A 14,198-nucleotide genomic window follows, 5' to 3' on the forward strand; every position below is an offset into this window, starting at 1 on the left:
CCATGCAATTTCTCTCAACATTCATTGACTTCCAAAATTACAATCAAGAATCTTCTTCTACTATATATGGACTTATATGGAATTTCATGGATGCTTCAAGATTATTAATTTTCCCTTGTATTTTCCAAAAATGCTTCTTATTTGCTTTCTCAAAAATTTCATTTCACTATTTAGTCTTTATTATTTTTTAAACTCATAAAATTTTTACATTTAGAAAAAAAAATGTCAAACTATTTGTAGAAATGGCAAAAAAACAATTTCTATCTGCATTTGTCACATAGTTTCTGTCACATAGTTTGAGTGATATACTTCTATCAAGTTCTATTACTAATAGACACTAACAAGCTTCTATCAACTTTTATCAACTTCTATCAAATAAAATTAAATATTTGCTATTTTGTGTAAATAGTTTCCTTATTTTTCTATTTGAAAATCCCCATTAAATCCAACTAATTATTCTGTTTATTAGCAAAAGTTTCATCGATAAGTAAATGTGAACATAGCCAAGAGACCTCATCTTCAATTATTCAAACTTGTGAATTATATAAGAAAAGATTATACAATTAAAGTTTAAACTTTGATCGTAGAAAACTTGAGACAAAAAAAATGCATAAACTAGCAAAAACAGACTTGAATATGATAAACTCAAAAGAAAAATAAAACTATTCACATTGTTTTTTATGTAAATGTCAAAAAGAAAAAGAAGGCCATAGAAGAACTGAGGCTCTCAGAGCACAGCAGAAACTGATTTGAATCTTGTTCATGACTTTCTGAGTTGTTCCAACAATGAAGCAGCCTTCCGCCTCGCTCTCCCCGTGCCGTTCTCCGCAAGTTTCATCAACGACGCCATTGCGCCAAGCCTAGTTAACCATTCCAGCTTCTCCCAATCTCCCTTGCACAATGCAAGCAGAACTGCAGCTGCATTTTCCTTGCTGCGAGAGGATCCCATCTTCAGAACATCGGTCAATACGAGCAGCGTATTCGCATTCGCCATTGCAGCTTTCGCTTCTGGGTGGCCGCAAAGAACTGACATTATATAGAGAGCATCATCAACCAAAGATCCATTTGGATCAGAGAGTATTTTCAACAATGGTCTGACAATCCCAGCCTTCAAAGCCCTGCCCTTGTTCCCTTGGTACATACACAAATTCAATAGAGCTCCTGCAGCATCTTTCTGCCCTCTCGGGCTACCGATCTCGAGAATTTCTAACAGGTCCGGTATCACACCTGAAGCCCCGATTATTGCCTTGTTCTCATCGGCTAACGACAAGCTGTAAATCGTCGCAGCAGCACACTCTCTCCCTTCCATGCTCCCAACTTTGAGGACTTTGGAAATGTAAGAAACAGCACCAGAAAGCATAACAAGTCTCTTGTTTTGCTCATGAAGTGAAAGGTTGAGAATGCAAGACATTGCATTCTCTTGTGTTACAATATCTTCTGAAGTTAAAAGGTTAACCAGCTGTGGGATTGCTCCTGCTTCTGCTATTTCAACTCTATGATCTGAGCTGCTTTTCGATAGTTTTCGAATCTCGGTTACAGCTATTTTCTGCTCCTGAATTGACCCGAATGAAAGGTGTCGAACGAGAGTTTTTATCGGCAGAGTCCTTCGGCAGTCGTCTTCGAAGGATCTATACTTCTTAAATTTCCTGCTGGTTAATCCTTCCTCTAGCTTCACATTGTGCTCTTCACACCATTCAGCTATCAGTTTTCTCATTAGAAAATTTGGAGTGAGGATCAGAGTTTGGAGCTGCTCCTGAGTTTTTGGACATGTTCTATTTCCTCTGTCTATCCAATTTTGTACGTTGGATCTTTCATATGTCTACAAAGGATCATAATTAAGACGGTTATGAAATTGACAAACAAAGAAAACAAAAAACGTAGAAAGAAGAGAAATCGAAACAGAGATTTAGTGTGTTACAGAAAAACATAAGAATATAGATTCAAAGGCACCAATATAACTATAAAGTTTACATAGCACACTCCTCTAAATCCTAAGGATAAAATAGTAAACAATATAAATACGAATCTCATTCCAACAAAATCCGTCCGAGCCCCATTCCAAAACGGTTTCATTTTAACTTTTTTTCTTTTTCGAACTAAATTAAGTGAAAACATGTTTGGTTAAAAGCTTTCATAAAAGCCAAACAAAAAAATAGAACAGTTAAATCACCAATCAACTTAAAAACTTAAATGGATGGGTTACGATACATTTAATTATATCAATACTTAAACAAAGATTCAATCAATGGTGATTGTACCTGTCCGGTCGAGCAGATGACGGGATCCAACATCAACTCAAAGGAAATGGGGCACAAGAAGTTTTCAGGAATGTCAACTTCAATAGGCTTCCTAACCTCATCTTGGCTCTTGCTGGCTAGAACATCTTCCATATCAGAATGAACAACACTTGAACTCTCATCAAAACAAGAATTCACCGAATCGAAACTAGTCGGATAATTGCAGTTCCGAGGATGATGCTGAGACTCTACATCTCCATCATCAACACTAGAAATACTCTTGACATCATTATTGATCATCCATTTTACAGAACCTCGAGTTTGAAGCTTCTTTTCTGCAGGGTTAGACATAGATTCATACTTGTTTGATGCTCTCCTCAATTGAGCTCTAACCAAATCAACCTTAACAAACAAAACAATAACTTTCTCAAACATTATTCGAGGAAGAGACTATTCAAATTATCCTCACTTATATACCATAGATCTTTTCTTTTGCTAATATATCTAATGTTAGAAAATTTCCCATACTTCTTATAAGATAGATGGGTTACTTCTCTTATTATCAATTAGTTTTGAGATGAAATCTCATGCTATCAAACATCTAAACTTCTCGAAGAGACTTCGGTTTCCTTTAATGATAGGAATGAGGATGTTATGTTTACCTGTTCTTGTACTTCGTCTGAGACACAAAAGTGGTCGTACGGCAGATTTGAAAGTGCAGTTTCCAATCTTGTTGTCACGTATTGAAATTGTAGAACCAATTTTTTGGTAGCTTCCTCCTTAATTCGAACAAAGCAGATTATTAAGAACATTAGCAAAACTTCAGAGTGGAATTAAAAGAAAATATAATAATCCATTTTTTCATTTTATATATATATATATTATCCTCTTCGGTTGTCATATTTCACCACAAATTCCCAATTAATAATTAACTAACGAATTGACGAATTTAATGGCAAAAGTCTATCAAACATAAAATTAAAAGCTCTAGATGTAATTGAAACCTTCTATACAATTTTGAATATTCAGAATCGTAATCGTAATCGAGATTTTCTTTTAATTTTATTTAAACTTTTCTGCAGTAATCATGAAAATATATATTCATTGATGTATCTTATACTTTTGGTCCAAAATTTTGAACTTAGTTTTTAAGAATTTAATCCTTAAGATATTTTTATTTGATATTGGAGAATCCAAAAGTGACATGTTTGGTCTAGTTTGAATTTCAATTATAGTTGGTTTTGAAATCTGTTTCTAGTTGTTTCTCAAGTTAATGATTTGTTAGCTTAACAAAATGATGATGTGGTTGCTAATGTAAGCTAATTGAACTTTCCACAATGTTTTTTTTTTTGTTAAATTAGCTAAGAAAAAGAATATTTATTATTGTTGACATTTCTCTTCCTTCTCTCAATTGGCTCTAGAACTCGCCACTTTGTATCAAAAATAAAATAAACCATTGACCACATGTAATTGACAGTTAAATTTCCATTTTGTATTTAACAAACAAAAAATTCATAAAAATTGAGACTTATTCAATAACAATTTCATTCTTTAGCTCTCTGTTTCTCATACTAATTTTCTTGCCGTTTCTTTATATTTTAGTCTTTTTTCTTTTAAGTTAAGATTTGAATTTTTAATCAAATTTCAAAAATAATACCCTTTTTAGATTTTCGAATTTAGGTTTTTTAAAAATATATTTTAGAAAGTAAATAGCTAAGACAATTAAACTCAAAAGCGGGAGATTTTCCAAAACGAAAAAACAAAAAACAATAGTTATCAAATAAGCTTTAGGTTCCAATTCACATACACCTCGGTGTTAAGTTCAAAAATAGATAGACTAAGAAATATTTTGTATCTTATAAAACAAATTATCAACCATAAGGACATATTTGAAGGTAATTTTGAAATCATTAAATCGCTTATGTAGTATTCGTAATTACTCTCCAATATGTTTTGAATAATTTAAAATCAATTTGAATAATATGATAATCACAAATTAAAAGTATAAAACCAAACATCCTATGAAAATCTCTTTTAGTAAATCACTTGGAAACAAACTATTTCCATTAAAATCACTTTTAAAAATGATTCCTCAAACATGATCTAAATAGTTTTAAATTTTAAAACTAAAATAAAATATTTTCAAATATAAAGGTAAAAGAAGAAAAACTATATAACTTTATCAATGGAATGGAAGCCTGAAAGTTGAATTCTCTTGTTATAAACAAATCTTTGGACAACCCACTAAAAAAGAATTGAAAAATTATATGGAATGCTTAAATATGAGGATCGTGCCTAAATATATATCTTTTTAAATTTTCAAAAAAAAAAAAAAAAAAAACGACGACCACCACAAAAACAGCTGCAACACGTAGGAATGAAATTTCTCGCAAAATCAAAGCAAAGCAAACAGAAACGCTTTAGCAGCCAAAAAAATTTGCCAAAACTGCACTGAATCAAAAACTCAGAAGTGCTGAGTTATTACATCAATCGAACTATGGAAGTTCCACTTCCAGCTCTGTTGACTTTCGTTTTCCAATTCAAACACACAAACAATGTAATCTAATGACAACAGAAAGACAACGATAATGATCAAACTCACCGTCGAAGTCGCACCACAACCTTCCTCGTCGTATACAGAGAAAGTCAAAGCCATGTACAGAAGCCGCTTTGCTGCCTGAATTGCTCCGACCACTTCCGAAAGGCAATCCAACGAAGAAGATGATGAAGAAGACCCATCATCATTCAATGCCTCAAAATTCTCCCCGCTGCCACTACAAAAGTTTGTGATCTCCTCCGCCAGATGAATCAGGAGAGCAATCCGACGAATGAGATCGGTGCAGTCTTTCTTCATGACATCTCCGGCGCCAGCAATGGACCTCCCTGACATCAGAACAAAGTCACGTACCAGGTCAAGAAGTTGCAGCGCTAAAGCACGCCGCTGACCGTCTCCAACAACTTCCCTGCTCATTGCCACACCTAGGTGTTTAGTTTTTCTTTGGAGAAAGCAATCAGAATCTCAAGGAGAAGTTTGTGTTGTTTGTTTTTAAATTGTTTGTTCCTTTTGAAACTTTTCACGTTTCCATCAACAAACATATTTTAATGAATTGGGAAGCCAGGAAGGTAATGATTCAGATTGCTACAACAATGGCCAATCCAATTTTGATTGACTTTGACACTGTCTTAATATGATATATTATGAAGCAATTTGGTTGGCTGATGAAATATGATAGTTATACAAACTTTGAGGATATCATTCTGAATAATATTTTATCCTATTAAATACTATGGTAAACACAGCTGTCTCTCTCCATAAAACTGCCAAAACACAAGGCTTGAGAACAATATCTGTTCTATAGTTTGGTTAAATCTTCTATATAATCCCTATTAGTGAGGAATAACGTTGGTTTTAACAAGAAACTGACCTAAACTAGTTAACTTCTTCATTTATATTGGTTTTATTATTTACATTAATTTCTTATTAAGATTAAATTTTCTATAAAAACTTAATTCATTTAGAAGTGGTAGGAGACTATTGAGAAAATCAGAAAATTCAACTTAACTATAGGGATTAAAATATAAGATTAAAAAATACGGGACAAAAAACTGACACAAGGAGTAAAATACAAAAAATATAATTTAACCAAATAAAATCTACCTGGTGAGTAGGAGTTGAATATGAATAACCAACTTTTGTAGGTGAATTCAACAGATCCTGCAGAAAGCAACATTCATATTTAGCCGATCAAGTTCAAAATCCAAGCTTAAAAAAACAATGTTCAAATTTAGCTGTTTATCACATATCCCAAATCAAGATATCGAACAATTATACTAGATGCATCAAAGAAAACACATTAGACATCACATAACAAGTCCCATGAGTGATGATATTTCGAAATATGCTGTTCCCTTTATAACATTTTATATTGACTAGTTGTACATCTTGAACCAAGGAATGATGCTTTATGGGATGAACGAAATAACATTTATAATCATACGCAATATTGCTTATTAGATACCTCAGTTGAATTGTTGAAGAGCACTTGAAACTGCGTGGCCATTAGGAGATGTACTGGAAATGCAATTAATGTTGTTGATTCTATTTCTTCGAAGGGAATAAGGATCTATTCCTGCCTTGTGAGCTGCAACAACACCTATGGCTTCCCAATAATTTGAGACTTTTACCTGCACAAGATGCTTAGTTACACGGCGTGACAAATATCTTTCTGCACAAGTTTCTATAATATATGTTTTATAACTACCATTAGGAATTAGGATGATTTAACATATTGTTTATAAAAATCACGAATGTTTTTTAGTTTATGTCAAAAATAATGGACAGCTAACCTCTAGGATTTTCTCTTCTTTTTTTTCCATAACCCCATCAGAGTTTGTAGGGTTTTTTTTCTTCGGTCCATGAGCTAAGACCAATTTTATGGGAGGGAGATTTAACTTAATCACAAACACTACAGCGACCAAATGCCATAGAAGACAGATCATAATAGCTCGACTTTGGTTTTAAAAGGTTCCACAACCTTTTTTCTTCTTTCATCAATTTCAACTCTGGCCTGTTTTTTTTCTTTTCTTTTTTTTTTTTTTAATAAGAACGACTTTCATTGAGAAAAATTGAAAGAATGTATGGGCATACAAAAACCAGCCCACAAAAAAGGGAAATCTCACTACAAGGGACTCCAACTAAACAAGATCATATCAATCGAATAATTATAAAAAACCTTCAAAATTGAAACCTAGTGAGACATATGAAAGCGAACAAGAGACCAACTCTCCCTAGCATCCCTCTCAAGTCCCTTAAACACCCTACTATTCCTCTCACCCCACAAAACCCAAACTATAGCACAAACTAGCAAGCCAGAGAAAACGCCCTCTCTCCCCAAACGGCAGATTGAGGAGGACGATCATCTCTCTAAAACCTCTGTGACGAGCACACATCCAACCGAAAGTCTGGAAAAAGTAGCCCCAAACAAGGCTCGCAAACTCACAGTGCCAAAAAATATGATCTGAGTCTTCCTCCACCTTTCAGCAAAGAGTACAACAGAAGGGGCAAACCAGCGAAGGCATCTTCCTAAAAAGCCTATCCAAAGTACTGATATGCCTATGAAGAACCTGCCAAGTAAAGAATCTAATCTTTCTAGGGATCTTAATTCTCCATGAGAATGAAAAAACCAACTCACTCAAATGAGAAGGATTAACCAGACACAAAAAGGAAGACTTGCACAAGAACCCATCCAAAGGGTTAGGACTCCAAACTCTCACATCCCGCCTCCCAAGACAGAAGAGATGACTTCTGAAGAGAGAGAGGAGAGCAACTATATCCATCGTTTCCCTATTGGAAAGAGTACAACAGAACCCGCAGAAAAATGAACAAGAGCTCCCTGTCCACATAAGAAAGTTGGCCACAAAATGATTTTTAAACGAGGACAAATGGTATAACCGAGGAAATGCCCCACATAGGAGTTTCTCCCCCACCCAATGATCTTCTCAAAAATACTTCTCTACACCATCCCCCACCACACACCAAACCCAAAGAACAAAAGAAGGGAGCTCTTTCGAAATATCTTTCCAAAGATTTTAGAAGACCCGGAACCCAAGGGTCCCAAGGGTTCGTAACAAAACCCTTTTAGCCAAATGGCTCTAGCGCTTTTCCGCTGAGCCTAACTTTCTTTGGAGAAGGATTATTGAAAGTAAACATGGCACTCACCCTTTCAAGTGGTTGGATAAAGGGATTAAGGACACCTTCCGGTATCTTTGGAAAGATATTTTGAAAGAGCTCCCTTCTTTTGTTCCTTGGGTTCGGTGTGTGGTAGGGGATGGTAGAGAGACGTATTTTTGGTAAGATCATTGGGTGGGAGAGAAACCCCTATGTGGGGCACCACCGGTTATACCATCTGTCCTCGTTTAAAAATCATTTTGTGGCCAACTTTGGCCAGTTTGTAGGAGGATGTAAGATCACTAGAACTCAATATTTTGACTTCCAGATTGTTTCAATTACAGTTTCTTCTGCATCAACCGCAAAAGAGAAGAAGATAAAAGTTGCAGAAGTTTTCCAATGCATACCGCCTCAATCCCAAGTGACATTGGAGAATCGCTAAGAACTGTTTCATTTTCCTCCACCGCAATAATAAGTGGCTGCGACAAAGTTAACATTATTTAATTAATGTCAAAGTAGTAATCCAAAGCAGTATCTTAGAATTGAAATGTACTGATGTCATTGGTTAGATATTACTTCTAAAAAGCATGTATCCGCACCAGACCCATCTGCACGTTTACAATGTATTAAGTTCATAAATTTGATACCTTGTACTCTTTGCTTCTGGCAAAAGCAAGAGTGCCATCCCCTCCACATGCATTTATAGGTACAATGACACTATCGACATCATTTGCCAATATGCAGTCCTTCCCCAATGAATCAAAATTCTTGCTCAAGTATTGAGGCGCATTACTTAGCCCAGAAAGTACACATGGTAAGAATGTGAATCCTAACTGTTGCACAGAATTGAGGCCTCGAAAGCATGAGAATGAGAAAGAGAAGAGAACGAGACAGATTTACCACCAAGAACAAAAGATAAGGAAAATAAGCAGTTGGGTTGATGTCGTTTATAGTGAACATACTTCAGATCAGAGCAAATGCTGTCAAAAGTTTTCCCAAGTAATTAACTTTGGTTTGTGATTTCTTTTCTTTTATTTTTCTCAAATGTATCCTACAAATCATTATTTCCTCTTGTTAAATAAGTGATTTCTAACATATTGCAGAGAAATATACTACCAAGAGTAACTGAACAAAATGACAACCCCACAACAAGCGATATAAGTCAGCTTGACACCTACCAATAACATCACTGCAGGGACAACACAAGGGAAGAACATCTAGCCTATAGTGTTGACTCTCTCATGTAAAATCTGCCACACAAAAAAATGTACCTTCCTAAGGAAACCTTCTAGATGGAGGAGAGAGTAGAGGCAATTAGAGAGGGAACAGGATGAACAACAAAGGAAAGAAAGAATTGCAACATAACCCTTAGAAGGGTCAGGAGTCCAAAGCCTAAAATTACTCCTCCCACAGAACATTTGTTGATCCTCAAGAATCAAAACAAGACCCACAATATCTAACGCCTCTCTAACAGAAAAGTGATGCATAAAACCTAACTACAATGAGGCAAAGGGATCCGTACACGGTAAAATAGAAACCACAAAATGCAACTTCTTAACTGAAAGGTGATATAAATGCAGAACAACTCACAAAGAGGTTTATTGCCCACCCACCAATTCGCTTTCTCCTTCGATTTGCTGTATTTGCTTCAAAAATGAGGAAACTTTGGATCATTTATTCCTGCACAATGATTTTGTTTACAAGGGGTGGTCTCTCCTATTTAGCATTTTTGGGGTGGAGAGTTGTCTCCCTAACAAAGTTGACAATTGACTCCTTGAAGAGCTTGATAGTGCTGCGTTCAGTGGGAAAGGAAAAGTGTTGTGGAGATGTGCCACGAGATCTCTCTTATGGTGCATTTGGAAAGAGAGAAATAGTAGAATTTTTTAAGATAGTTTGTCTTTTTTTTATTCTTTTTGGGCTTTTGTTCAACTTACATCCTCTTAGTGGTGTACAAAGCACACAAAATCCTTTTGTTATTACAGCCTTTTGATAATTTTTAACAATTGGAAGATTCTCATTTGTTAGTTCATTGGAGAAGGATTCCCTCAACCCCTTGCCCTTAGGTCGTGTTCTTCTTTTGTCTTGTTTGAATATATTATCTCATTTCCTATCCAAAAAAAAAAAAATCTTCCCAAAAATAAACAATGAGCCCTCTCCAACAAAACATTTGACAAATGAGAAAAAGAGTGGAAGCCAAAGGCAACCACTTTCCAAAGGGTTGCAACCCTTATCCCTAAGCCAAAGAAGCGATTAGTCACATTGTTTTGAGAACTTCAAGTAGGAGTACTTTAATACTCATCGACAGAAAGTAGCAACTTCTTTCTTGCCCCCAACTAACCGCTTCTTTTTTTTCTTTAAAGAAAAATAGAGTTAAAAGTTAAAAATAAGAAAAGGGACTATTTCCCTATAAACTATAGTCCAGTACACACAATAACCGAGAGGATAAGTCCAGCGTTTTACTAACCTCCTCTGCTGCTGATTTTGGAGATAGAGATGTGCATAAGGGAGTAGGCGACAAGGCAGGAGCATGTGCGCATGGAATCTGAAACTCCTTCACCACAAGGTGGCTGATAATAGCCTCAACCCCTGCCAAAGTATCGACTCCCTTCAAATGGCAGATTGAAAAATATTAGATATAACTAGAAAGAAAAAGTAGATATACATCTCAGAACTGTTCCTTAGATTGTTTACTTAAATATTTCATTACCAAAAAAAGCACATGAAGACAATATGTCCTTATCTTATTAGTATAACTTGAGTTCTTTAAAACCCTACCAATAGAAATGTCTAAAAAAAACCTCTGATTTCATCAAATCAAATTGACAATGGTTAGGAGACTCATAAAATATTTAATATCAAAAATAGTTTTATCAAATCAAAGGACAAAATTCAACTGGAGAGCTAGCCTTTGAAGTAATATCAGTTCTAACTACAACTTCAGGGCGTACTAATGGTTTCTAACTTTCTAGCATACAAGATTCAACTATATGCAGGGTCAACATTTATGGCCTATTTCATAGTATACACCAAAAAGTATCCTCAACAGCTCACAAAAGTTCACCGGTAGAAGCAGCGGAAAATGTCTGACCCAAATAACGTATAACAAGCATCGGAATAACCAAGGAATTTCCATACCATCCCTTGTCGATAATTATCTGTCTCTTCAACATCATCGTCTGGAAACCGTCCAACAACTGCAACTGCATCCACCTTTGACCCATTCATTAATGTTTGCACGGCTCTAAGCAGTGAGGCAGGATGTCTAATCCTCCCAGTTGATTGCCCAGTTATTGGATCAATCCACTTCTCTACCTATCAATTATCAAACAGTACATCTCAACTTTTATAATCATACATTAAAAACAAAAACAAAAATAAAAAAGGTTCAAAATTTTTTATTAAAAAAAATTGTGATTTTTCCTGTTGAGGCACACAGAACTGATCTTGAAAGCAAACTATCAGCAATTTAGTGTTCCTCGTGGTCAAAATACTCGAAATTAACCAGCTTATGAGATTCGGACTATAGATATTATTAGCTTTAAGTACTCAGTAGGCGTGAATTAGCCAAGTTAAATTAGATATCTCATGTGAGTACAAAAATAATACCATTAGAGGTGTATCTGTGACAACATATTCCATCACAGGCAATCCAAGAGAAGCTCTAGCAGCATCAGCCACTTGCAAGTGACGAATTCGAAGCTCTTCCTCCATTCCAGCATCAAGAACCAATCCTACCTGCTTCACTAAACTCTAAAAATACATTATCATGTTGCAGGGAAGTCAGTGATGCATACCTGACACCACTAGGCTTGCAAAATACGACATTTGACAGCTCGTTCAAAGAAAAGATAAGCACATTAATTAACATATACCCGATTTTGGTGAACAGGTTTGAGGGCCCATGAACCTTCTGCAAACCGATCTAGTGCATAGCCTTCAACATAAAGCACATTGTCCATCGGCCAATAAAGCATTGCTGCATTAAGCACCTAAAAAGAATTCCCCAAGTCAAATACAAGCACTTCTTCGGTACACAGATAAAAGTGGGAGGAGGAGACTTCTTCGTAAAACAAATGTGAAAAGGCATGTACATCTGAATTATTGAGTTATGCACAAATTGGCAAGAGACAAGGAGGATTCAAACCTCAGATAATTCTATGTTTGATGGAATTATATATTTCTTTAAATAAATAATCTTTTCATTTTAGATAAAGCATACATTCAATCTTGGAATTAGCCAATAGACATCATTCTATAGAAGCTTGTGAGAAAATTTGAAACCAATTTCAAATATAATAATGTTAACCTACATCTTTTTCTGCTTGTTTTAGCCTCCTACACTATAAATAAAATTAAGCATTATATACTATTATACTCCTACCATCAAAAAAAGGAAAAAATAAGTTATTTACTTAATTTTGTAACCTAATTAATTTATCCAATTTTAAACATTATACAATTCTTTATGTGTTAGTTTATGTATATATACTCATTTAATAATATAGAATCTAATTCTTCCAAGAAAAAAAACATTTTAGTTTATTTAAAAATACATGTCGATATATTAAAATTAAAAGGGAATAAGCTATTGTATTAATCAGATAAGTTAAGAGACTAAAGGGGGTAAAATTACATTTCCAAGAATGAACTAATATTTTACAACCAACTGATCTTCCAACAATCAAGATAAAGAATTATACAATACTTATGTGAACTTTTCAGTCTGAATACAATTATTTGTTCTATTTTATAATTTAAAAAATAATAATAATACAAATGTGATAAAATACAATTAAATAAAACAAATATTCCAACAAAAATATTAAAGTAACTATTACACTTCTTATGATAGTATCCACAACTAAAATCATACACTACTACTGTTGAAGAATGACTAGAAAAGTAACATGTGAAGTTGTGAACTAATTACATAATTTACTTTGCAACAACATTCTGTAAAATTACACATATTACTTATCAATATATTTTTTTAAATCAAAACTTAAAATCGTAAAATATCAAGGAAATGTGAAAAAAATTACGTTAGGGTGAGTTATAAGGCAATCGACAACGGAGGCGAGGGCACGAGCAATCGGCAGAGCATCACCTGCATATCCACCAATGGCAGCGCCTACGCCCGTCGGGACTATCATCACACTCGTATACTGCCTCTTACACTGCGTATTCATTTACAGACAATTGGAAACGAATGGACGCAGTAATTTGAATTTCGAAAAACTGTATCCTATGTGGAAATGAAGGAAGGGATATTAAAGAGGCAAACTCACTCCGGCGATGTAGCGTTTGACAGCGGAGCAGGAGACGATCGACTTCGCCGCCGATGACTGAGATTTGGTCGGGAATCCATTCCGGCGGGGGAATATCGGGAGTGGATAACTGAGATGAAGGGACATTTCTGATGGTACCAATATGAAAAATGAAAATGCCGCGGATTTTTCTTACAAAATTGAATTTAAGAGAAATATAACAAAGACGCCATAATTTGGGCCCATTGAAGCCCAATTCGAGCGGCCCAGATAAATTCTAGGTCCAAGATTTTACGAAAAGGGGCTACTTCCTTTCTAGAATTCAACCCAAGAAACATTACAATCCCATTCATATAGAAAATGGATTTTTACATTAAAAAAAACATCTTTAGTCATATATTTTTAAAAATGTCTTTAATTTTAAATTTTTTCAATAAAGACTTTTAGTGTTATTTTTGTACAAATTTTCCCTTTTCCTACTTCTTTTTTTTTTCTATTTTCCTTTTTCATCGTATTTAATTGTATAATTATATTTTTTCATTAATGAGTCACCTTTATTTTCCTATTTTCGAAGTTCCCTTAATAATAGGGAGATAAATACATTTATTATGAGGGAGAAAATGAATTTAATATATTTTTTTCTATTTTTATTTGGAGAGAAAAAGGATTTAATTTTCTTTTTTATTTTTCAATTAGAAAGATAAAACGCATTATTTTATTTTCCATTTCACGGTTTCTAGCGTCTCTTCGTTTTTCATGTTTGGTTTTTAATATTATGTGATATATACCTTTTTTATTTTTAGTATTATTGGTTTTGATGTAATATATTCCATTGTTTATTTAGTTTTATATACCGAGTGTTTATGTATATATTTAGGTATCACTTGTGACGGTAATATATTCCTCCTATGTTATGATATATATGTCAATATATCTTAAAACATTGTCAATATACTTTGGAGCATATATAAAATTAAGAGTAGATTTTCCAATATTCAAAGTAAAGAGCGAAGGATCCCTGTTAGA

At 34.4% G+C, this 14,198-nt stretch overlaps 2 protein-coding genes across 3 annotated transcripts; both read right to left on the reverse strand.

Annotated features, from left to right (window-relative positions):
• Positions 1-513: 513 nt before the first annotated feature.
• On the reverse strand, positions 514-6,339 carry LOC150031913 (U-box domain-containing protein 11-like). Of its 2 annotated transcripts, XM_039019737.2 has the most exons (6): positions 6,257-6,339; positions 5,896-5,952; positions 4,840-5,120; positions 2,900-3,016; positions 2,259-2,639; positions 514-1,819 (listed from the first exon to the last, which is right to left on the reverse strand). In XM_039019737.2, the coding sequence occupies exons 3-6, from the start codon at positions 5,089-5,091 to the stop codon at positions 761-763; spliced, it is 1,809 nt and encodes a 602-aa protein (XP_038875665.1). In that variant the 5' UTR covers positions 5,092-5,120; positions 5,896-5,952; positions 6,257-6,339; the 3' UTR covers positions 514-760. The 2 variants fall into 2 exon arrangements, with proteins under 2 accessions (XP_038875665.1, XP_038875664.1); XM_039019736.2 differs by lacking the exon at positions 6,257-6,339 and having other exon boundaries at positions 4,840-5,200; positions 5,896-5,954.
• LOC120068066 (uncharacterized) lies at positions 5,119-13,360 on the reverse strand. Its single transcript, XM_039019741.2, has 11 exons — positions 13,194-13,360; positions 12,948-13,082; positions 11,778-11,894; positions 11,512-11,640; positions 11,041-11,217; positions 10,370-10,510; positions 8,553-8,738; positions 8,313-8,384; positions 6,257-6,422; positions 5,896-5,952; positions 5,119-5,200 (listed from the first exon to the last, which is right to left on the reverse strand). Exons 1-9 carry the CDS (start codon positions 13,317-13,319, stop codon positions 6,258-6,260), a joined length of 1,248 nt encoding a protein of 415 aa, XP_038875669.1. The 5' UTR covers positions 13,320-13,360; the 3' UTR covers positions 5,119-5,200; positions 5,896-5,952; position 6,257.
• Between the last annotated feature and the right edge of the window lie 838 nt (positions 13,361-14,198).

The sequence above is a fragment of the Benincasa hispida genome, chromosome 12 (genome assembly GCF_027475165.1).
Source record: "Benincasa hispida cultivar pf3 chromosome 12, pf3_genome.v1.1, whole genome shotgun sequence".
Classification (NCBI taxonomy): Eukaryota; Viridiplantae; Streptophyta; class Magnoliopsida; order Cucurbitales; family Cucurbitaceae; genus Benincasa; species Benincasa hispida.

Coding starts and splice junctions, on each gene's coding strand:
- LOC150031913 (XM_039019736.2), bottom strand. CDS start 5,127: ATGTCAGGGAGGTCCATTGCTGGCGCCGGAGATGTCATGAAGAAAGAC. Junction 2,640..2,899: donor CAGACGAAGTACAAGAACAG/GTAAACATAACA, acceptor TTGTTTGTTAAG/GTTGATTTGGTTAGAGCTCA. Junction 1,820..2,258: donor TCATCTGCTCGACCGGACAG/GTACAATCACCA, acceptor GATCCTTTGTAG/ACATATGAAAGATCCAACGT.
- LOC120068066 (XM_039019741.2), bottom strand. CDS start 13,319: ATGTCCCTTCATCTCAGTTATCCACTCCCGATATTCCCCCGCCGGAAT. Junction 13,083..13,193: donor TCAAACGCTACATCGCCGGA/GTGAGTTTGCCT, acceptor ATGAATACGCAG/TGTAAGAGGCAGTATACGAG. Junction 11,895..12,947: donor GCCTTATAACTCACCCTAAC/GTAATTTTTTTC, acceptor AATTCTTTTTAG/GTGCTTAATGCAGCAATGCT.